This window comes from Arxiozyma heterogenica (genome assembly GCF_036370985.1).
Source record: "Arxiozyma heterogenica strain weizmannii chromosome Unknown scaffold_13, whole genome shotgun sequence".
In the NCBI taxonomy this organism is placed as follows: Eukaryota; Fungi; Ascomycota; class Saccharomycetes; order Saccharomycetales; family Saccharomycetaceae; genus Arxiozyma; species Arxiozyma heterogenica.
This window is the reverse complement of record NW_027042666.1, coordinates 444,413-467,900: the sequence shown is the minus strand read 5'-3', so window position 1 is coordinate 467,900 and position 23,488 is coordinate 444,413. Positions and strand designations below refer to the sequence as shown.

At 29.6% G+C, this 23,488-nt stretch overlaps 8 protein-coding genes across 8 annotated transcripts; 6 read left to right on the top strand and 2 right to left on the bottom strand.

The window, feature by feature from the left end:
* Window positions 1-204: 204 nt before the first annotated feature.
* On the top strand, window positions 205-1,185 carry ANT1 (Ant1p; the record flags this gene model as incomplete). Its single annotated transcript, XM_064857489.1, has 1 exon — window positions 205-1,185. The coding sequence occupies one exon, from the start codon at window positions 205-207 to the stop codon at window positions 1,183-1,185; it is 981 nt and encodes a 326-aa protein (XP_064715795.1).
* A 331-nt stretch (window positions 1,186-1,516) lies between these two features.
* PWA37_000829 (pyridoxine 4-dehydrogenase) lies at window positions 1,517-2,560 on the bottom strand (the record flags this gene model as incomplete). Its single annotated transcript, XM_064857488.1, has 1 exon — window positions 1,517-2,560. One exon carries the CDS (start codon window positions 2,558-2,560, stop codon window positions 1,517-1,519), a length of 1,044 nt encoding a protein of 347 aa, XP_064715794.1.
* A 1,518-nt stretch (window positions 2,561-4,078) lies between these two features.
* Window positions 4,079-7,753, top strand: AXL1 (Axl1p; the record flags this gene model as incomplete). The annotated part of the gene is made up of 1 exon (XM_064857487.1): window positions 4,079-7,753. One exon carries the CDS (start codon window positions 4,079-4,081, stop codon window positions 7,751-7,753), a length of 3,675 nt encoding a protein of 1,224 aa, XP_064715793.1.
* A 582-nt stretch (window positions 7,754-8,335) lies between these two features.
* On the top strand, window positions 8,336-9,595 carry CTR1 (high-affinity Cu transporter CTR1; the record flags this gene model as incomplete). The annotated part of the gene is made up of 1 exon (XM_064857486.1): window positions 8,336-9,595. One exon carries the CDS (start codon window positions 8,336-8,338, stop codon window positions 9,593-9,595), a length of 1,260 nt encoding a protein of 419 aa, XP_064715792.1.
* Window positions 9,596-10,280: 685 nt separating this feature from the next.
* SPT6 (chromatin-remodeling histone chaperone SPT6) lies at window positions 10,281-14,672 on the top strand (the record flags this gene model as incomplete). Its single annotated transcript, XM_064857485.1, has 1 exon — window positions 10,281-14,672. The coding sequence occupies one exon, from the start codon at window positions 10,281-10,283 to the stop codon at window positions 14,670-14,672; it is 4,392 nt and encodes a 1,463-aa protein (XP_064715791.1).
* Window positions 14,673-15,813: 1,141 nt separating this feature from the next.
* On the top strand, window positions 15,814-17,121 carry YLH47 (Ylh47p; the record flags this gene model as incomplete). The annotated part of the gene is made up of 1 exon (XM_064857484.1): window positions 15,814-17,121. One exon carries the CDS (start codon window positions 15,814-15,816, stop codon window positions 17,119-17,121), a length of 1,308 nt encoding a protein of 435 aa, XP_064715790.1.
* A 976-nt stretch (window positions 17,122-18,097) lies between these two features.
* CLB5 (B-type cyclin CLB5) lies at window positions 18,098-19,357 on the top strand (the record flags this gene model as incomplete). The annotated part of the gene is made up of 1 exon (XM_064857483.1): window positions 18,098-19,357. The coding sequence occupies one exon, from the start codon at window positions 18,098-18,100 to the stop codon at window positions 19,355-19,357; it is 1,260 nt and encodes a 419-aa protein (XP_064715789.1).
* Window positions 19,358-20,091: 734 nt separating this feature from the next.
* CLB2 (B-type cyclin CLB2) lies at window positions 20,092-21,576 on the bottom strand (the record flags this gene model as incomplete). The annotated part of the gene is made up of 1 exon (XM_064857482.1): window positions 20,092-21,576. The coding sequence occupies one exon, from the start codon at window positions 21,574-21,576 to the stop codon at window positions 20,092-20,094; it is 1,485 nt and encodes a 494-aa protein (XP_064715788.1).
* Window positions 21,577-23,488: the final 1,912 nt, after the last annotated feature.

The window sequence follows — 23,488 nt, the reverse complement described above, 5'->3', positions numbered from 1 at the left end:
AAAGATTATTTTTCTAGATATTCAAGAGTATAACAAAAAAAAAACGAAGAAAAGCAATAATATTTTAAGTTGTAAAGTAATGATTACGACTACAACGAGTTTTGATCCTTGACCTTACTCTCCTAGTACATTAAGATATAATATCTATTCAAACAACGAGCTGATAACTTTTTAATCACACTCTACCGTAAGCATAAAGAAAAAATGGCTACTTTGGAATCTGCAATTACTGGTGCCATTGCCTCTGCTTTAGCGAATACTGTTGTATACCCATTAGATCTCTCCAAGACATTAATCCAAACCCAGCATCATCATAAAGAGTTATATAAGGAAGACAAAGAAAAAGATGAAGAATTTAAGACAGATCATAAACAATACAAAAATATTATTGACTGTATGAAACACATTATTCAAACAAAAGGTTTGAAAGGGCTTTACCAAGGGTGCGCTACTTCTATCTTTGGTACTTTTATTATGAATTTTTGTTATTTCTTTTGGTATACTCTAATAAGGAGAAAGTATATTAACTTTAAATTACAAAGTATTTCAAAACCTTTGAAGATTTCTACTTTGGAAGAATTAACAATCGGTGTGTTTGCTGCCACAATGTCACAAATATTCACTACTCCAATTGCTGTCATTACTACAAGACAACAGACCACTAAAAATTCACAAGATTCAAGAATAACTAATGTAGTTCAAGATTTATATAAAGAAAGCAACGGTGACATTAAAGTATTTTGGAAGGGTTTAAAAGTTGGGCTTATGCTAACTCTAAATCCCTCCATAACATACACAGCATATCAAAGATTAAAAAAAATCATATTTGGATCTAGCGAGCAATTGGGCACCGATTCAATGTCTCCATTACAAAATTTTATCTTAGGTGTCATATCCAAATGTATTTCTACTATCATTACTCAACCTTTAATTGTTGCAAAAGCTTCTTTACAAAGTGTTGGTTCACAATATCAAAATTTCCAACAAGTTTTATTATATCTTTTGAAAAATGAAGGTTTAAAGGGACTTTGGAGAGGACTTTTACCTCAGTTAACTAAGGGTGTTCTTGTACAAGGTCTTTTATTTTCCTTTAAAGGTGAATTAAGTAAAAAATTGAATCGTATAATATTAATTATTTCTCTAATAATGAGACGTAGACTTAAAAAACCCAGTACAAAATATTAAAACACCTATGTACATTAACACATTAACACATTGACACTTATATATATTTATAGATATTTATTACTTATATAGTTGGTATCAACGATCTCTCCTATGTAAAAACACAATTTTAAACTACATATACCATTACTTTTTTATTCTTTTTTAAGTATAAGACATACGTAAATATATACAAAAGGGTAGGAGAACAAAGTAATACTGACAATATCAAGAGAGTTGTTGCTTTATATCCCCATATGGATAAAACTTGGTCTGAAATAATTACCGATAGGACTACCTATATATATATATATATCATAAAGAATTCTATCCATTCGCTTAAAAGAGGACTTTAATTGATTGCCATTTCATACCTATCGCCAGCAACTTGAAACGTTTTCAAAAATTCATTTATTTTTTCAAATTCTTTTTCTGTAATCTTCCCCTTTTCTTCATTGAAATTCTCATTAACTTTATCTACAGTAGATCCAGAGGGAATTGGAATGAATTTAGCGCCTTTAAATTCTTCTCTACTATTCCAATACTTGACCCAACCAAGGGCCAATTGAACTAAAGAACATTTTTGATCTTCTGGGCGTTCTTTAACAATGTTATTCAAGAAATCAATGCACACCTGATTTTTGATCAAGGAATCGGTTTGGAATCTTTTAAGAACCGCTCTAAAATCACCTGGTTTGAAAGTAGAAGATGGTGTAATGTGACCAGTTAATAACCCTCTTCCTAATGGAGAATAACAAATGATAACCAAACCCAAATCACTACATGCTTTGGCAACACCATCATATAAGATATTAGTGCTAAATAAGGATAACTCAACCTCAACACATGCCAAATATTTCTTCCAATCATTATGAATGGATCGAATTTGAAGTTCATTCACCTCACTCAGAGAAATGGCACCAATTCTACCTTCTTCAATTTTATCAGCTAAAGCTTTAAAAGATTCATATGGATATACTTCTCCTTCCTTTAAAATAGATGTATCTAATCTAGCAACTTCGAAGATATCAATGTAGCCACCAATATATTTTAGAGAAGTCTCAATACTTTCAATAACACTGGCATATTTACCTTTTGGAGATAAAGTTTTGTCATCAACGCCCCCTTTGCAGGATATGATAACATGTTGTCTTAAGTTTGGATACTTTTCAAAGAATTCTTTTACTAATATTAAATTAATCTTATCTAGGCCATAAAATTCACCTACATTGAAAAATGCTTTGGTATTTCTTTCTAATGCTATATCTATAACACGTTTCATAGAAACAAACGCAATGTCCTTTGGAATTGGTTCTGGTCTCCAAGTTAAACTCATTAAACCATAACCAGTCTGGATTTGTCTTAAATCATTAACAATATCTGAGGTTCGAGACATTTTTTTTTAGTTTCTAGTGTACCTGTTTATAGTGATATATGGATAATTTATTGGAGAAAAAGCAGTTAGCTCTTTAGAATAAAACACAGGGTACTATAAGACTCTTAATCTTCTATAAATAATTTTTTTCTTAAAAACCCCGTCCTATGTTTGTTATCTCGACATATTCCAAATACTCAGGCTTCACCAAACGTAAGCAATCTTTTATAACTTTCTCTACTCTATGGCTGGAAAAATAAGAGAACAACGAAAGAAGCAAATTCGGCCGAACATTTATAGATCATCGTTTCCAAGTTAGTTTTGACACTCCTATACAGAAATATTTACCAACTAAAGTAATAATAATTGTGAACTCCTCTGTTTTGATGGTTAAATGTTCGGCCGAGGCACTTCGGATTTTGTCGTTCTCATTCGCTTTTCTCTTTTTAGGGCCTAATTTCACGACTCATTAAGCATAGATTTAATTTTATTTTCTGCTTCATTTGTATACAGGTCTGACAAGCTTTAGATGGGTGGATGTTAACAAAATAACACCATCTAGCAATTGATACAAACTAAAACGAAATATTCTCTTGATTGCATATATCTTTTTTGATGTTCTAGTTACCATTAAATGTTTTATAAAAATATATACCTGTCCTTATGAAATTAGATTCAAAAAAAAACAACAAAAAAACAAACAATAAACAACTTCTTATAGAATATTTGATTAATTAACTGATTAGTTAATTAAAACGACAACAAAAAAATAGGGTTAATCTTTCTTTTCTAACATTAGAATAAACCTTATATTCTAATGAACTATGAATAAAAACACTTCTTTCCCCCAAATGAACATTGGCTTCATAATAGTACATATTTTTTTCTATTTTTTTCATATGATTTTATAAGAAATAAACAAAAATATCTATAATTTGTTTATTAGAAATAGATCTAGAGACAAAAATTTTCTGATTTTTTTTGCTATTCTCTTAATTACCAATAATCAGGACAAACTTCTCTATCCTAATTAAAATATCTATATATAAAATATAAGGATAAAACAAAATATGCTATAAAAATAAGGACTAATATATTGTGGGAATAGGTGATGCCAAGGATATTTTATATTAAGTCAATTATCTGTACAGATTAAGTATTGGTATATCTAAAAAAAATAATTCCCCCTTTACTTTAAACTTAATTAAAGAAAAAATGACAACAATATATTTATTTCTTATAGATCAATAGTCATACTACTATATGGCTGTTCCTTTTTTATTACTGAATACTATGATCTTCTTCATCATTTTTACTCCACTTTAAATTCTTTTTTATTTTTATTTTCTATCTTCAAATACTTAGAGTTTCATAATTTCAGATTTTTCCATTTTTGGTAATTTACATGTTTTTAGGATTATAAAGATACATATAAAAGGTTGATTGACATTTAATATAATTAATTTAGAAAAAGAGTTCCAAAACTTTGGGATACTAAACAACCACACAACATATTAAGATAGCTAACGTCCAAAGATTATGTCTCTTTGGTCTAAAATTGAAAATATTGATATTCAGTACCAAATTCCTTTTTCATACAGTCACAGAGGTCATAAATTATGTAGGCTTCCTAATGGACTTATTGTTTTATTAATTTCTGATCCTGATGACTTGTCAAGTGTGTGTTCTCTAACTGTAGCAACTGGAAGTCATAATGATCCTAAAGGAACACCAGGTGTGGCTCATCTTTGTGAACATATGCTTTTTGCTGCAGGTTCAAAAATGTACCCAGATCCAAATCTGTATCATAAAATATTGGCCAAAAATAATGGGACACATAATGCATATACTACTGGTGAACAAACAACATTCTTTTTTGAAATGTCAAATATTAATACTAATGGGGAATTAGAATTTGATCTTGCTATGGATATTTTCTCATCCTTTTTTACCAACCCATTATTTTCAACTAATTTATTGAATAAAGAACTTTATGTCATTCAAAGTGAACATGACAGTAATATTTCCAATATTGACAAAATATTTTATCATGGTACACGTCTATTAAGCTATAAAGAACATCCATTTCACCAGTTTTCAACTGGTGATATTACTTCTTTAAGTAAAATAAGTGGCTCAGACCTAAAATCTATATTAATAGAATATTTTAATCAAAATTTTTTTGCTACAAATATGACGTTGGTAATCAAAGGACCTCAATCTGTAAATATGTTAACTAAATTAGCAGTGACCAAGTTTGGTAACATTAAGGCATATCCATTCTTACAAAATAGATCTAAATTAGGTTCCTTGAGAAAACCGCATAATACAAATATACCAAGAATTACTAAGATTAAAAAATCAAACATTTTGTCTAGACAATGGAGTAAAACGTATAAAGCAACACCATGTTTTAAAAAAAATGATCCAAATGTTATTATTATAAACTCCGATAAACACCCTACGATTAGATTTTTATTTCCTGTGTCAAACAAGGATTCAATTTTCTCTAGTAAGCAAATTAAAGTATTTGGCTTAATTTGGTGTGAATTATTTGGAGATGAATCAATTGGATCATTTTATTATAATTTTAAAGAAAAAGGTTGGATAGATGAATGTATTGCATATAGATCTATCTTTACCACTAATGACTTAGGTTTAACATTAGAGTTTTCACTAACAATAGTTGGTACAAATCATATTTTAGATATAATTTATGGAATACTAGAAAATACAAAAAAATTAATATCTAAAATGTATACCAAAAAAATTGCTTCTCTCCTTTATGAATTTACACTAATTGATTATATCAATTATTTATATAAGGAGGAAGAAATTTCTGCTTTAGAATTTTGTTCTAATTTAAGTGAATTCTTACAAACAGATTTGTCAGAGATAAAATTAGAATACTTATTCCAGATGTCACCAATGTTAATTGATCTTAATACTGAGCAGATTGATGATCTATCAGGAGTTACAGATTGGTGGTATAAACAAGCAGTATCTTTTCAAAGTTTTCTAAAGGAATTTATTAATGCAAATAATTTAAAAATATTATTTTTAAATGTATCTGTTAAGAATCTTACATTTATGTTATTAAATAAGAAGCAACATTTTGACACCGATCCATATTATGGATTTCAATATTTACTAGAAAAAGTATCTTTCAAAGAAATAATATTACAATACAGTTTACAGATAGCAGATAATTATTCTAATTTATATCTATCCGAAACAAATATCTTTCTGCCAAATTATATCTCTAAGATTTTATGTTTAAAAAATTTGTTCAGAGAGTGCTCATTACGTTCACGGTTTTCTACTTTGCAACTCAATTTAAAATTAGATTCCAGAGAAGAGCAAAAACCATGTTTGATTAATAAATCAATATTTTACGAAATGTGGGTGTCTCCATTAAATGATATGTATAATCATAAAGATATTTCAAGTAATAATAATCAATTAAGGACTAACAATAACAACAAGAGTATTGTAAGTTTTGAACTGTTATCATTAAATTTAACGCCTAGTGTCACAAATACAATTTATTTGGAAATATTTGTAATAATTATAGATTTATTTTTATCCTATAAATTATATCCTGCTTTGAAGTTAGGATATACTTATGAAATTACTGCATCACCGGAGGGTCAAGTCAAAGTTAGTTTTACTATTTCTGGCTTTAATGAAGGGTTACCTGAAATTGTTAAAGAAATTACCAATACTATAAAGTCCCTAAATAATATGAATAATGATCAACTACTTAGTGAGAAAATATTTAATAATGCCAAAAATACAGTGGAAAAAAAGTACATCAAAGCACTTTCCGATATACCTGTAAAAGTTGCCTCTATGGGGCTTTTAGTTGTCATGGAAAGAAATATGTGGACTGTGGAAGATAGATTAGAGGCTTTAGCCAACAGTAATATAAATCAGTTTAAATTCTTTTTAAACGAATTTCTACAAAGATCTGGGAATAATACATTTTTGAAATTATTTGTTCAAAGTAACAATCTTTATATAGTAGATAAAATTAATTTTTTGTTGGATAACAACTTAACACATCACTTAAATATGAGCCAGTGTGATACACCATCAGAGCAAAAATTTATTTCCACAGCAAGATTATCTCCAGGTACAAATGACTATGTGGAGTACCTTAGTCAAGCTAGAGATAGTAACAACAGTGTAGTATACTTTATACAAACAGGTGGACGTTATGACTCATATGCTTATACATTGACTAAATTTACAGAATATATTATGTCTTTAACATTAGTTCCCAATCTTAGATATAAAAAACAGATAGGATATGTGGTTTTAGGTGGAATGAGGATTTTGATAGATACTATAGGAATACATGTAACTGTGATGTCATCAAGTGATCCTGACACCTTGGAGAAGCAAATTAATCAGTATTTAATTTTTTTAGAGACTGTCATTTTGGGACAGTTAACAACAAAACAATTTTTGATAGAATTTTTAGAACCGTTTGCCAGAATGATTGAACAAGAAGATAATGATAGTGTTCAAGAAACATCATGTGGTCCAAGGGATTTGATGACACAGATTCCTGCAGATATTAGTCATGGGCCTCGTGATATAATAAATGGACGTAAACTAAAAGATCATTGTCATATATTTAATCAAATTGTTCATGGTGACAATACTTTTGCTAAAGGACACCAGTTAGTAGATAGAAACGTGGTGAAAGATTTATCCAAAAGAGAATATATGAAATTTTTCAAGGAACATTTAAGTCCTAACTCTAGACGTAGGTGTAAAATATCGATCTGGGTTAGGAGTCCATTACATAAGGAAGAGATTACTGAGAAGCAATTATATTTAAAAATTGAAACTTTTTTAAAATTAAAAGGGTTTACAATAAAACAAGAAGATTTAAAAAGTTTAGTTGCGAAATCAAATGGGTCCCCAGGAACTTTAATGAAATTATTGTTAAAATATTTTTCTTCAAGAGGTGAAACATGGAAATTTTGCAATGCTTTAGTCAAAGAATTTGGACAATCTGTGTCACAGATAGTTCAACAAGTAGGTATAAATAGAAGGTTGCCCTCTTTTGTAAGTGCAGATGTTACTCAATATAATGTAGAAAATATTTCACCGTTAAATCAATTAGAATCACCAAAAACATATCATAAAGATGGTGATTTTCCGCATTATTGGTTGAAAAATTATCAAAAGTCGAGAAGCTAAACTAGCAAAAACCCCCGTATTTTACTTAGCATTTTTTATTCAATATATTTGTCTCTTCTTCAACACTAAATGGCTAGCATATATGTGCTTGTGTGTGTAGGTGCTCTCAAAACAGCACCCTATAAGAGAGTTGGTTTCTCTCGACTAGCCGTCCCGTTCCTGAATCTCTTTCTCTCCTTCCATAGTCCGAGTTAATTTGCTCGAGCAAATTTTAAAATTTTGAAAAACAAAAAAAAATACAATTCTGAAATTTGCTTGAAGATATCAGAGATATGCACACCTTAAAAGAAATTCCATCCCTTTTATCAAGAAACCGATAGAATGCAGTAGAAGTAAATTTATGCATTGATATTCTGTGTAAGCCGTTTACAAATATACGTAAACGTATATATATATATATATATATAACTGTTGAGTGGACCTTAACTTATTATAGTATATACTTTTTCTTCTTATTTTCTTTTTGCCTTCTTGTTAGTTTTTCTAACCATCATATTATAAGAAGTAAAACCACATTCTCATTTGTATCATATCACCCCTTATTAAAGAATTGATTATAAAAAAGTATTAAATATTTAAAATATGACTACAAATAATAGTGCTATGCATATGAACAATGGTGGTTCAAGCATGACAATGAGTTCCCTTGTATCTACTACATTAACAACAATGGCTTCTACTATGGTAACCGCCATGTCCTCAATGAGTCACGATCATTCTAGAATGTCGATGGGCATGGGCAGTTCTACAATGAATATGATCATGCAATCAAGATCTACATACGGCCAAAGTGGTTCTTCATCTAGTAGCAACAGTGACAGCACTACAACTTCATCAACAGGTATGGATATGAGCATGGATATGAGTTCACATATGGGTATGAATTATTATCTAACTAGAAAATATGCTAAATATCCAGTTGTATTTGAAAAATTATATGCAAATACCAAGGCTGATGCCTTTGGTATCTTTGTACTTATCTTAGCGGCTGCCTTCTGCTATAAATTTTTGTTATTTTTGAATTGGATTCTTGAGATCCGTTGGTTTAAGAAGTGGAATAAGACAAAAAAGCTGGAAAGTGCTTTATCTCTACAAAATAATAGTGATAATATTAACAAAACTCTTGACGATAACGATGATAACTCATCACTTTTCTCCAATGGTCAGAAAACAGAATATGATTCGGATGTTACACAAGTGTACCAAGATAATAATGGTTTACAATTAACACGGCCTTTACCAAAAATGCCAAACTTGTTATTTGATATTTTTGCTCCTAACCTAAATGATCTAATTCATGACTTTATCAGAGTCATAATAATATTTACATCAACAATGATTATTTACATGTTGATGCTTGCAGCCATGTCATTTGTATTGACTTACGTCTTTGCTGTGATAACAGGGTTGTCTTTATCTGAAGTATTTTTTAATCGTTGTAAAACGTTGCTTTTATATAGATGGGAAATTCAAAGAGAATTGGATAGAATTAATAAATGTGGTGGTGGCAATAATTGTAAATGTGGCAGGCATAAACGTATCTCTGTTACAAATTTAGCAAAGGATGATAATATCCCAGCTACTAATAATGAAGGCATTGCTCCAGTAAATAGCGGTAATAATAATAATAATAATAATAATAATAATAATAATAATAATAATAATAATAATAATAATAATAATAGTAATAGTAATCAAGAGACTAATTGCTGTTGTAATGATGATAATGAAACTGAGGACGATGATAGAAATGCGGAGCGTAATATGTCAGAAACCATAAAATTACAAGAACAAAGTAATGATATGGATGCAAATTTAGTGCCACCAGATAAATATAAATAATTTTTCACTTATAAACTGAAAGTAAAAAAAAAGCTCTTTGTTATACACAGACACAGATGCATGAATATACATATGTATAGCTTAAACCACCGTCAATAGTAATAATAATAATATTTCATCTATATACACATATGTACCATATTTGTAAAAATTTACATCAAATAAGACTATGGTTCAACATTTTTTTGCTTCAGATATATTATATATTATATATTTTATATCCTTTTTATGTGTCTTTAAGGAAAAAAAAATGATATTCGTAGTAATTAGTAAAATATATTAGTAATTCAATAATGGCAAGACCTAGGGTTTAGTTTATTTACCCTCCTTTTCAGTCGTTTCTTTTTTTTTTTTTTTGGAGTTTATATATTTTTTTTCTTTCATTTTTTTGTTTGTTCCATTTTAGAAATTAAAGAGAGTGAAAAATTTATACTAAAATAAATTTAATCAAAAGCACTTCAATAATGTTGGTTTAGATCACTACAATTTCTTTCAGTTTAGTTAAGCTTCAAATAGAGAGTTCAAATTATACTTGCAACATATAGAGAGTTTTTACCCATTTTAATTTTTTTACTATTACCCTTAGTTATAACAGTGAAATAAAATTAACATAACTATATTAATATAATCTTTAAGGGTCTTTCTTTTGGTTCCATATAGTATACATATACATAAATAAAAGAACATGGACGACGATCAAATAGTAAAACGAGACGAGGAGCAGGAAATTATTGACCATGCCGACGATGATGATATCCCTAGTGACGAGAAAGATGAGGAAAATGTATTCGATTCTTCTGAAGAGGACGATAATTTAGATGATGATGAAGACGAAGCTCGTAAAGTCAAAGAAGGGTTTATTGTTGATGATGATGAAGAAGACGAAGGCGATACTGGGTCTGGTGCGGTGAGTAATAAAAGAAAGCGCAAACATAAGAAAAGAAATAGAGAAAGAGAAGAGATGGAGGACGCTTTATCTGAAGACGATTTAGATCTATTAATGGAAAATGCAGGTGTAAAAAGATCTACGGACGAATCTAGAAGTAGTTCAAGCAGATTGAAAAGGTTAAAACGAGTTGGAAGCGAGGATAATGATGGAGTGGATGGCGAATCTGGTTCTCGTGATAGAAACAGAGATACGGCAACAGGGACTTCACAATTAGATTCTATCTTTGCTGACGATATGGATGAAGAGGAAGAAGAAGATTTATCTAGGAACAGAAGGAATAGCTATGATGAAGATGAGGATGATGTTGATAATAGACATATGACTACTCGTAAAGGTGGTATCCTAGATGAATTAGATGACTTCATTGAAGAAGACGAGTTTTCAGACGAGGATGAAGAAACAAGACAACAAAGAAGAGAAGAAAGAAAATTACAGCAACAACAAAGATTGAAACAACCAACAAAAATATTAGGTTTGTCATCTGAGAAAATTGATGAGATGTACGATATATTTGGTGATGGACATGATTATGATTGGGCTCTGGAAATTGAAAATGAAGAATTGGAACAAGGAATTTTACCAGAGGATATACAAGATGAAGAAAGAGAAATTGAAGATGAGGATAGTGGTGTTAAAACTTCAAAGAAATCTCAGTTACAAGACATTTTTGATCTAGAAGATTTGAAGGAAAATCTTTTGACAGAAGAAGACATGGTTATTAGAAAAACTGATATACCAGAGCGGTATCAAGAGATTAGAGCTGGTATATCAAATTATGGTAATTTATCAGTTGAGGATCAATTATTAGAGAAGAACTGGATTAGTGATAAGATTGCTGTTGATAAAAATTTTGAGCCTTCATATGACTTGAGTGAATTTAAGGAGGCTATTGGTCATTCCATTAGGTTTGTTACTCAAGATAATTTAGAGGTGCCATTCATATATGCATATCGTCGTAATTATATTACATCCAGAAAACCTGGTGGATTTGCTCTATCAGAAGATGATTTGTGGGAAATTGTTAAATTAGATATTGAATTCCATAGTATTATTAATAAAAAGAAATATGTTAAGAAGTTTTACGATGATTTGAACATTCATGATTCAAATGTAGATGATTACTTCCAAAATCAAAATTCTTCATCAGTTGCTGAATTAAATGCATTACAAGATATTCATGCCTATTTGGAATTTAAATATGCTAAAGAAATTAACTCCAGTATGATGAATCAAGTAGAACACAATGGTAAAAGACATTTAAAGAGTTCTAGCTATGAAAAATTTAAGGCAAGTCCATTGTATCAAGCTATCAAAGAGATTGGTATTAGTGCTGAAGAAGTCGGCAACAACATTAGTGCTCAACACCAAATTCATACACCTCAAGATCATGCATCCTTAAAACCAGCAGAAATAATAAGTAACATTGTTGACGAAAATTCCAAAGAACTTCAAATATTTACATTGAATAAGGCATTAGCAATTGACACTGTTAAGAAATATTACTCATTAGAATTGTCCAAGAACATTAAGATAAGAGAGAAGGCCAGATCAGATTTTTATAAATACTATTTAGTTGATGTTGTGCTAACTAAGAAGGGTAAAAATGAAATTCAAAGAGGTTCCATATATGAAGATATCAAATATGCTATAAATAGAACTCCACTACATTTTGCAAGAGATCCAGATGTATTTTTGCGTATGCTAGAGGCAGAATCCTTGAACTTAATGAACATCAAATTACACATGTCCTCTCAGGATCAATATATAGAACATCTTTTTCAAATTGCACTAGAGACTACTAATACGTCAGAATTAGCAACCGAATGGAATAAATTTAGAAAGGAAGCTTTTAGAGAAGCACTATCACTTATCTTTGTGGATATATCTCGTGAAATTAAAGATGATTTAACCAAATTATGCCAAAAGAAAGTGGCTAAAATAGTACGTCATAAATTTATGACTAAACTAGATCAAGCACCATTTATTCCAAATTTGAAAGAACCAAAAATCCCTAGAGTGTTGACATTAACATGTGGGCAAGGTAGATTTGGATCGGATGCTATTATTGCTGTTTTTGTGAATCGTAAGACAGATTTCGTTAAAGATTTTAAGATTACTGAGAATCCTTTTGATAGGGCAAGCCCAACAGCCTTTGATGATGTTTTAGATCAAATTATCCAAAATTGCCAACCAAATGCTATTGGTATTAATGGTCCAAATCCTCAAACTGAAAGATTCTACAAAAGGGTTCAAGAAGTAATCCATAGGAAACAAATTGTTGACAGTCGAGGTCATACGATCCCTGTTATTTTTGTTGAAGATGAGGTCGCCCTTCGTTACCAAAATTCAAAAAGAGCTCTTGATGAATTCCCAAATAAACCACCTTTGGTTAAATATTGTATTGGTTTAGCTCGTTATATGCATTCTCCATTATTAGAGTACGCTAATTTGACTAATGAAGAGTTATTATCCTTAAGTATACACCCATTCCAATCATTATTACCAAGGGACATATTTGAACAAATATTGGAAACTGCATTTGTGGATATAGTTAATTTGGTTGGTGTTGAGATTAACAAAGCTACAAATAACGATTATTATGCCAAGTGTTTAAGATACATCGCAGGTTTTGGTAAGCGTAAATCTTTAGATTTTATTCAATCTTTACATAGATTGAATGAACCATTATTGGCTCGTCAACAATTAATTACTCATAATATTTTGCATAAAACGATTTTCATGAACTGTGCAGGTTTCCTGTACGTTTCATGGAATGAAAAGAAACAAAGGTACGAAGATTTAGAATATGATCAATTAGACAGCACAAGAATTCATCCAGAAGATTATCATTTAGCTACCAAAGTGGCAGCTGATGCTCTTGAATATGATCCTGATGTAATTGCTGAAAAGGAAGATCAAGGTACAATGAGTGACTTTATTGAGTACTTAAGAGAGGATCCGGATCGTAGGACCAAGTTAGAGTCATTAAATTTGGAACAATATGCAGAGCAATTAGAAGCCAAAACAGGACAAAGAAAATTAAACAATTTGAGTACTATCGTGCTAGAATTGTTAGATGGGTTTGAAGAGTTGAGAAACGATTTCCATCCATTACAAGGTGAAGAGATTTTCTATGCATTAACAGGTGAAACTGATAAGACATTTTTCAAAGGTTGTATAGTTCCTGTTAGAGTTGAAAGATTCTGGCATAATGATATTAAGTGTATTACAAATTCAGGTATAGATTGTACTGTTAATGCACAACGTCATGCTGGTGTGCAGTATAGAAAACCACCAAATGAAATTTATGAAATTGGTAGAGTGTATCCTGCTAAAGTGGTTTATATTGATTATCCGAATATATCTGCAGAAGTATCGTTATTAGAAAATGATATTAGGCATAAATATGTTCCAATTAATTATAGCAAAGATCCATCTATATGGGATTTGAAGCAAGAAATGAAGGATATGGAGGAAGAAAAGAAAATTACTAGTGAAAGAGCACGTGAAAAGAGAACACATCGTGTTATTAATCATCCATATTACTTCCCATTCAATCACAAGCAAGCAGAGGATTATTTAAGAAGTAAGGAACGTGGTGATTTTGTGATTAGACAATCTAGTCGTGGTGACGATCATTTAACAATTACTTGGAAGTTGGATAAGGATCTATTCGAACATATAGATATTAAGGAGTTAGATAAAGAAAATCCATTAGCATTAGGTAGAGTATTAATTGTGGATAATCAAAGATACCATGATTTGGATCAACTGATTGTGGAATATTTACAACATAAGGTTAGATTATTGAATGAGATGATGTCTAATGAAAAATTTAAACGTGGCAATGCTAAAGATGTTAGAAAATTCATTGAAGATTACTCTAAAGTCAATCCAAATAAATCTGTTTATTATTTTAGTCTAAATTACGATCACCCTGGATGGTTTTACATTAATTTCAAGATTAATTCGTCGAAGCCATTATACACATGGAATGTTAAGTTAACTAATACAGGGTTCTATTTAGTCAATTATAATTATCCAAGTGTGGTTCAATTATGTAATGGTTTTAAGACATTGTTAAGAGCAAATAGAAACAAGCAATTGGCTGCTTCTCAACAAAAATAAAGATTTTAAATGTAACCAAAAAAGAAAATAAATAAATAAGAAAAGTAAAAAGAAAATATTTTTTATGTGTTTTTTTCTGTAAATTTGTAATAACATTATGATTTTATATACACTGTTTTCTATTAAAAATAAGTATATATGTTTGTTTTATATTGATGTAATTTTAATTCTTACTTAATATGTATTCTTGTAAAAAATATTGATACTCTTCATAGGCAATTCTGAACATCTCTGTTTCGATATTATTATTATTTTGTCGAAATTCATATCAATGATTTATATTTGATTTTAATTGTGTAAGAGGCATCACGCTGCAAATGTAACATAATGAACTGAAAGAAAAAAATAAGTAGTATATGAAATGATATCAGAATCCAGTCATTTGATACAGATTAAATGTTTTTCAAAATATTAAAATGGTGTATTCTGATTGATTACATATGTAATTCTAAGTCTCAGCTAGAAATGAAAAATATCAATTAAGCATGTTTAGCTTTCCAAATGAATCTCTCATTCTTTTTCTCTCTTTTGCTCTGTATTTGGAGTTATTAAAGTTTAGAGAAATTTAAGATTAAGCCCTAATAGAAAAATATCTTTGATGTAAATAAATACAAAAGCTATCACTACAACCCTAAAATACTGTCTGCTGGTTTCCCAATCAGTCCAATCGACGTCATGCACGAAGTTTCTAGGCTCAACACAGAAAACACCAGAAAAAATAATAAGAAAATTTTACAAAAAAAGGAAAAACAAAGAAAATAGAAAAAAAGACCGCTGTCGGGAAAGATAAAAACGAGATGCGCTATTGTTGTGGCTTGACTTCGCAAAGTCAGTATCGATTTTTTCTTATCCCCATGTAAATTTAGAATAATAATAATCATAATAATAATACGTAAAGAAGCTGACAATATGTTCAAAGATGTGAAAAAAAAAATAAAATTGAAATATTGTATATAATTACTGTTTTGGCAGTAAGAATGGGGTGAAATTAAGCTAAGCAGTCCATTCGAGTCTTAACCAAAAAAAAAAAAAAGAAAGTAATCTAACCTTCATTTCACATATAGTACAATTACTACTAGGTTTGGAACACTTTAAAAAGAAGTTGGATAAAAAATAAGGAAAAAAAATTAGATAAGATCTTATGTTATCTGTATCAGTAATTAATAGAGATCTACTAAAGGGATCAAAAGGTCAAAAAATACAATTGGTTGATGTAATATTATTGAATAAAATATTGAATACATACCCATTTGGATCTATTAGATTTACTTCTACGAAGACTACCAATGAGAAAAGGAAGTCTTCTGGTGATGTCAATTCAAAGACAGAGAGTAATACAACTTTGATAACTAAAGTACAAAAACCATCATTATGGACAAAAGTCAAAAAGGAGGCGTCTCATTATTGGGATGGTACAAAATTGTTGGGTTTTGAAATGAAAATATCTTATAAGCTAGTTACTAAAATGCTTGCCGGACATTCCTTGACTCGTAGAGAAATGATTCAAGTTAAGAGAACTACTAGAGATGTTGTCAGATTGGTTCCCTTTGCAGCATTTGTATTGATCCCCTTTGCTGAGTTACTGTTACCTGTGGCATTAAAATTATTTCCCAATTTGTTACCTTCCACATATGAATCCAAGAAGGATAAACAGTCTAAATTAGAAAATTTAAGGAAGACAAGAGAGTTGGTAGCCGAAGTGATTAAAGAAAATAAATCACATTTTAAACCAAGCAATATAACTGAGGAACAGAAACAGATCTTTAATGATTTCTATAAACATGTCAGAGAGAATGGTGAACCTGAATCTCGCAAACAATTGATTCAAGTGGCTAGGTTGTACACAGATGATACAGTTCTGGATAACTTAACAAGACCGTACTTAGTTGCTCTTGCTAAATATATGAATATCCAACCTTTTGGTACAGATGTCATTTTGCGTTATCGTGTCAGATATAAAATGTTGGATTTAAAGAAGGACGACTTCTCTATCTATTACGAAGATGCAGAACAATTGAATTCACAAGAATTGCGCAGTGCTTGTGCGTCAAGGGGTATCAGAATAAAAGATGTAAATGATTCCGTTTTAAGGGAGAATTTACGTGTCTGGTTGAACATGAGATTAAAGGATAAGATCCCATCAACTTTATTAATTATGGCCACATCATACAACTATGGTGCTGCCTCTTCAAAAAAATCTTTATACGATTCCTTGTGTGATGTCCTTACTGCTTTACCGGACGAATTGTATCATGAAGTTAAGGTAAATGTGGTTAGGAAGGATAATGCATCTCCAAAACAAAAATTAGAACAACTAAAAGAACAAGAAGAAATTATGAAAGAGGAAGAAGAACAGGAAGGGAATGCTAAAATAAGAATTAATGATCAATTGAGTTTAGACGATATAGATAAACAACAGGAAGATGCTACAAAAAGTATCAATCCATAATAATTATAACAATAATGATCTAAGTAAGTGAATACGTGTCTTCAGTAGGTCTATAGTAACATAAACTTGTTTATTTTTGTTTTTGTGAGACATATTACAGTGTTGAATACAGAAACAGAAAGAGAAGGAAAGAAAAGAAAAATAAGATTCAACTAGAATCTGTAAATAATAATATATGCTATATGTCTGAGCATCATACACGCACATATATATATATAAGACATGTTATACATATATTTTTTATTGCTATCGTTATTGTCATCGTCATAAAAAAATCTGATTACTGATCCCTAATTATAAGCAAGTAAGTTTCAGTTTCTTCTTCTCTCTGATATAATCTATTTGCATTTCTATATAATTATTGCGAATAATTGATAGCTATCGATAAGAGTATTGGTATGAAGGGGGGGGCAGTAGATAGAAATATAAGAAGTTTGATTCACGAAAGAAAGCAATCAAATGACGCGTAAACTTGGAGTTTATTTGTTTGTTTATTTGTTTATCTGTTTTTCTCTCGAAGATTTTTCTTTTTTTTTTTTTGTATACGCGATATGAAATTTGTGACGCGATCTTGAAATATTTTGGATTATAAGCAGAGAGATACTTAAAGTAAAAGTGAAGTACTTGAAGTAAAGTACAGAGTAACAATTGGGACGAAATCTTATTGATTGTACATTCAACTGAAAAAACATTGACAATTTCTTCTTTACTAAAGTTATATTGTTCCATAGACGAGCAATTGGGAATTTCACATAAATTCTATTTTACTATCTTCAAAATTTAAGACATATATTGTTTAACTATTGGAATACAAAAAAAAGATATCACAATTTTATTGTTACAATCTATTCAACCTTTTTCACTCCCTGACAATTTCATCTTCTTTTTAGCTAGAAAAAATTTGTACTATAAGTAGTATTTTTTTTTTTTCCTTTTCTGTTGATTTCATAGTTAGAATTGTACTTCAATATAAAGCATGAGTAGTAATCTAGAACAGCAAAATAATGAGTCTCAAGATGTTGCAATGGATAATCGAAAGAATCAGTTGAATAGATCAGTGCCCAATATGAGTTTAAAAGGGGGTAATAAGCTGGCTTTAAGAAGGAAGAGGACAGTTCTTTCAGACATTGGTCCCAATTCTGACTCTAGTCCACAAATATATAGAGATGAGTCCACAGAAGATACAAAACTACAAGACTCTAAAAGTAGAATACGTAGAGAGGGGACTGAGTTAATATATACAGCAGTGAAAAAAAGAAAGATTCTGAAAGATACTGATCAGGATGATATAAATTTGAATCCAGTTTCACAGGAAAAAGAAGGGACTAGTTCTATTAATATTGTAAAAGAACCTGTACAATTGTGGAAGGATCTAGATTCTAGTGAAAGGGATGATGTTTTATTAGTGGTAGAATACACAAACGATATTTTTGCTCATCTTTATTCCAGGGAGAAGGCCACAGTCCCTGAACGTAATTATACCATAAAATCAAATCAAGCATATTATAGGCCTTCTGTTAGGGCTATTCTAGTTGATTGGCTAATTGAAGTTCATGAAAAATTTCAATGTTTTCCAGAAACTTTGCTATTGGCTATAAATATAATGGATAGATTTTTGGCTAAGACAACAAAAGTAGGAACAGATAAATTACAATTAGTTGCAGTGACAGCTCTATTTATAGCCGCCAAATACGAAGAAATACATTTGCCGAAATTGGCTGAATATGCATACATTACAGCAGGTGCTGCTTCTAAAACAAGTATAAAAAAGGCAGAACTCTTTATTTTGTCTACTCTAAAATTTGATTTAGGTTGGCCCAATCCATTGAATTTTGTTAGGAGAATATCTAAAGCAGATGATTACGACACAGAGACAAGAAATATTGCTAAATATTTGCTTGAATATTCAATTTGTTCCTCTAAATTTATTGGTGTTAAACCATCGATATTAGCTGCGATGGTTATGTATATTGCTAGAAGAATAACAAAAAGAAATAATGACTTATGGAATCCTACATTACAACATTACAGTGGTAATATAAATCCATTAACGGACATGCAATTTCAAAAATATTGTGTTGATTTGATCAAGGATATTGTGACGCCCTTGGCGCCAATTAAATATTTGGCAGTAAAATATGAGAACATTGAAAGATATGGACATGTGTTGAGCATGGTTAATGAATGGTGCAGTTTACAAATTCACAAAAATTTTGAAAATCTATTTTCGTTGTAACATTATTTTAATATACATATACTATCTTGTGTTTAACGTCATTACTTTATTTATTAGAGAAAATATGATTTTCTAAGGAAAAAACTAAGTATAGTTGCATTCTATTCGTTAGTAAAGTTCCATCATTCAATTGTTTACGCCACTCACCTCGCACAGTTCTTGGATTTAAAATAATTGATTTCAAAATAAAAAGTATTGTTAATTAATTAATAAATTAGTTAATTATGTATATGCATTATAAATATTATTTATTATAGTTAAATTATTAAAATTCAATTTTAATAATTGTCTGGTTATTGATTTTACATGATTTTAAAAGGTTATGATTTCTATACATTAATACACATAGATACACCAGATTAATAATTAGACTATAATGCTGTTTTTTGGTGTATGTATCTACGTGTATTTTGTAACTTTCTTAGATGACATTAACATATTAATACATTTTATTGTGGTTCCCACCAAATTGACTTAATTTAATTGTTTATGAATAAACTTTAGTAAGCACAATAATTAAAATTGCAACATGTATGTGCTCTCTAATCTATTATTTATAGTTCAGCCACATTCTATACCTATTGTGTGGAAAGACATATTGTACAGGGTATCAAAGCATTCCTTAGTGGAAATCTGAGTAATAGAATAGGAAATAAATGAGTAGAGAAAAAAATGAAGAATGAAACGGGTGCCTATATTGTCCAAGAATATACTTGCAATTTTTATTTTTGGTTTTACTCGTGTAAAGTCATAATATCGTAACCATTCTTTCTTACCTTTAAGGCCCATTGCACAGATATGACTGATGCTTTCATGAAACGTCTCGATTGATATTTTCTGTGAAATTCATCATGAACTATTGGACTTGTTAAATAATCCATCATCATATGGCATACGGGAGCCAGTTGAGTTTTCGTATATCCACCTGAGTAATGTATTAAATTACCATCCCATTTTCCTTTACCCAGCATTTTTCTAGATAAAAACATAGCTGCTGCTGCACACAAGGATGGTAAAATACCAATGAACCTGAAGTCCACTAAAGATATTTCCAGAAGAAATTTAGCTAGAGTTCGTGACTGTATATCGTAGTCGTCAGCTTTTGATATTCTTCTTAGAAAATTCATTGGATTTGGATAATTAAGATTAAATTCTAAAGTTTTTAAAATAAACTTCTCGCCTTCTTTAATCTCCTCTTCTGTGCATGCCCCATCTGTTTCTGATGCAAAATGCTTAATACTAGGTGAATAAACTTCTTCATATTTAGATGCAATGAACAGACAGGATGTACCTACCAATTGTAATTTATCCAACTGAACTAATTCTTTACCAAGAAAACGATCCATAATATTAATTGCCAAGTATAAGGTTTCTGGTAATAACCCAAACTTATTATGGATTTTTACCAGCCAATTAACTAAAATATCTCTGTTTTGTCTAATATTTCTATGTTTAAAAAGATCTTCTTTCCTTGGCAAAGTAACTACTTCCAAATGATGAAGATAATTGAAAATATCATTAACATACTCACTAACCATAAATGGGTCATTAATATCTTCTGCATCCAAGTCTTCCCAAACATATTCTTCTTCCCCATTTTCATTACACACTTTGAATTTTTTGGGTTCTTCATGTTCTACTACTGTCGAGATTGGTCTTTTCTTTCTATCATCATATTTACTTCCATCAACTTCTAACGGTTGTTGTGTAGAGGACGACTTTTGTTGTAACTCTTGTGAATTTATAAAATGACTCTTTTCTTTATTAGAAGAATCTATATTGTTATTATGTTCATTATGGTTGGATGAGTTGGTTAGAAGAGTGTTTGTTGTTTGATAAGGAACTTGGTTTTCTTTGTCGTCAATATATGCATTTTTTTGGTCATTAGTAATTAAATGGTCATTAGAAATGGTATTATTGTTAGTTATATCATATTTCTGTTTTGATAGAAGAGTTGGATTTTCTTGAATATTGGCACGAGTAAGTATCCTAGCATTTGAGGAAGGTACTGTTACAAGACTATTTTTTGTATTAAGTAAAGTTGCTTTCAAATTATGATTTGAGACATTTTCTTGTTGTAATGTTTTATTTGTGACATTATGCAAAGCGAGTCTTTGAACATTTTTTGATAATTTTGTTGAAGTGTTTTCTATATTTATATCACCATTGTTATTCATATTCTTACCTGAATTTTTCACTAAAAGATCAGACGAACCCATTTCAAAGCTAAAATAAAAATTTTGCTATTGAATTTATTATGAGATAGACAGTAAAAGAAGAGTATGGTTATTGTAGGTTATACTAAAAAACAAAAGAGCAATATTATAAAGTGGACTAAAAAGATATTATGCAACTGTAAAATTAAAGATCAAAATAGATTTTCACCCGGTATAAATATTTAGAATAAAACGAAAGGAAGAATAGACAACTATAAGCTAGATTAATTTAATAGTAGCTCTTCCAATTAGCTTATTGATGAATAAAAATAAATCAAAAAAGGAATTTAAACAAAGTGATAATATAAAACTAGCTTAGTAGTTCTACTTTTTCTATACTTTTTTAGTGGCAGAAATACAGGAAAGTAGTCCTTAGAAAAGTCTTCTGGGGAAGTTAAAAAGAGAGTTTGTTATATAAAGCTTTTCAAAAAAGTTATGTCAATAGAATTGATATAAGGATTATTGAGGAGTTGCAACAGTGAGAATGATAATAATCCCTGTACAAACAACAATAAAAAATGGAACAGAAAGTGGGACAAAAGAGTGAACGTTCTTTATTTGTAAATTTTAAAGTAAAACAAGACTAAGAGTGTTCAAATCAAGTTTTCAGTTTCTTAATGTCAAGTGAAACAAATCTAAATGCATCTACAAACAAATAAATGAAAAATATACAGTTAATTGCTGTAATTTGTTTTTTAACTTTTTATTTCTTGGTTTCAAGACATTTTGAAGGAAACAAAATTTTCAGTTAGTACTGTCTCTATTTGGTAACATATTTACAAAAAATACAAAGAGTACTTACTATAAAAGTTTTATTGAGCACCTCCTTTTGTTCAATCCATAAACGTAGCTTGCCTTTTTATTATTTGAAGGACATTCCTTTGAATATTTTGAAAAAATAAATTGAAAATAAACTAAAAATGGTAAAAAAACGAACATGTAAACAAACAAGAATAATTACTGTGTCTTTCGTTTATTTACTTTTTGCCTAAAATAGTAAAACATTGAATTTTTTCAAAATACCAGAAAAGAGAAAAAATGTTCCTGATTTGGACTGTGTTTCTAAAACAAGAAATTATATCAACAAAAGATCTAAAATTGATCTCTTCTTACCATTTTGAGTAATGGAAATGTTGCAACCGGTTCAATTTTTTATGCTGATAAATAAAAAGAATAGTTGAAGCGTTTTACAATGAATACATGTATTTTGACATATTTTGATATATTATATGAAAGATATGCTGGGTATAGTAAGCAGCGATTATATTTTATTAGTAAACAACCCCACTATGTTGTCTTGGAGCAGCCAAAGGGGATCTCTTGCAATTGTGTTTATCAGAGACTTAGGAAACCCATTTATAGGAGAAAATCAGATGTACTTCTGTTTTGATGGGATATTTACATATTAGATATTATTACATTAAGATATTGAAGAATAAAGGACTGTTTGAGAATAAGTTCGTGGTTTTAGATAATTTTATAAATTTTCTAAAAGAAATTGATTTGTAAGAAAAATTTTAAAATTGCAGTTGGGGTTGTCGTATTATAAAAATAGTATTCATTCACGTTACTGAGAATGTATAAAATTATATGTATTTAATTTATAACCCAGTGGAGATATCTTGGGATATTTTTATTCTTTTTTTTTTTATGTAAACAATCTCAGTTACTAACGACAATAATAAGAATAAAAATTGTAAAAATACATAGAAAAGTGATAGAAATGAAAAAAGATTAAAGTAGAGACTATAGGAAGTGTTTATCTCAAAAAAAATTCTGTAAACTCATTCAAATATAGAAAGTTAGTTTTGAATATATTCAATGAATTTGCATTTGTATGTGTGTATTCTTACATAATAAATAAACGGTAAATAGGTTTTACTGATCATTAGAATAGTTGTCAATAGGTTAAAAT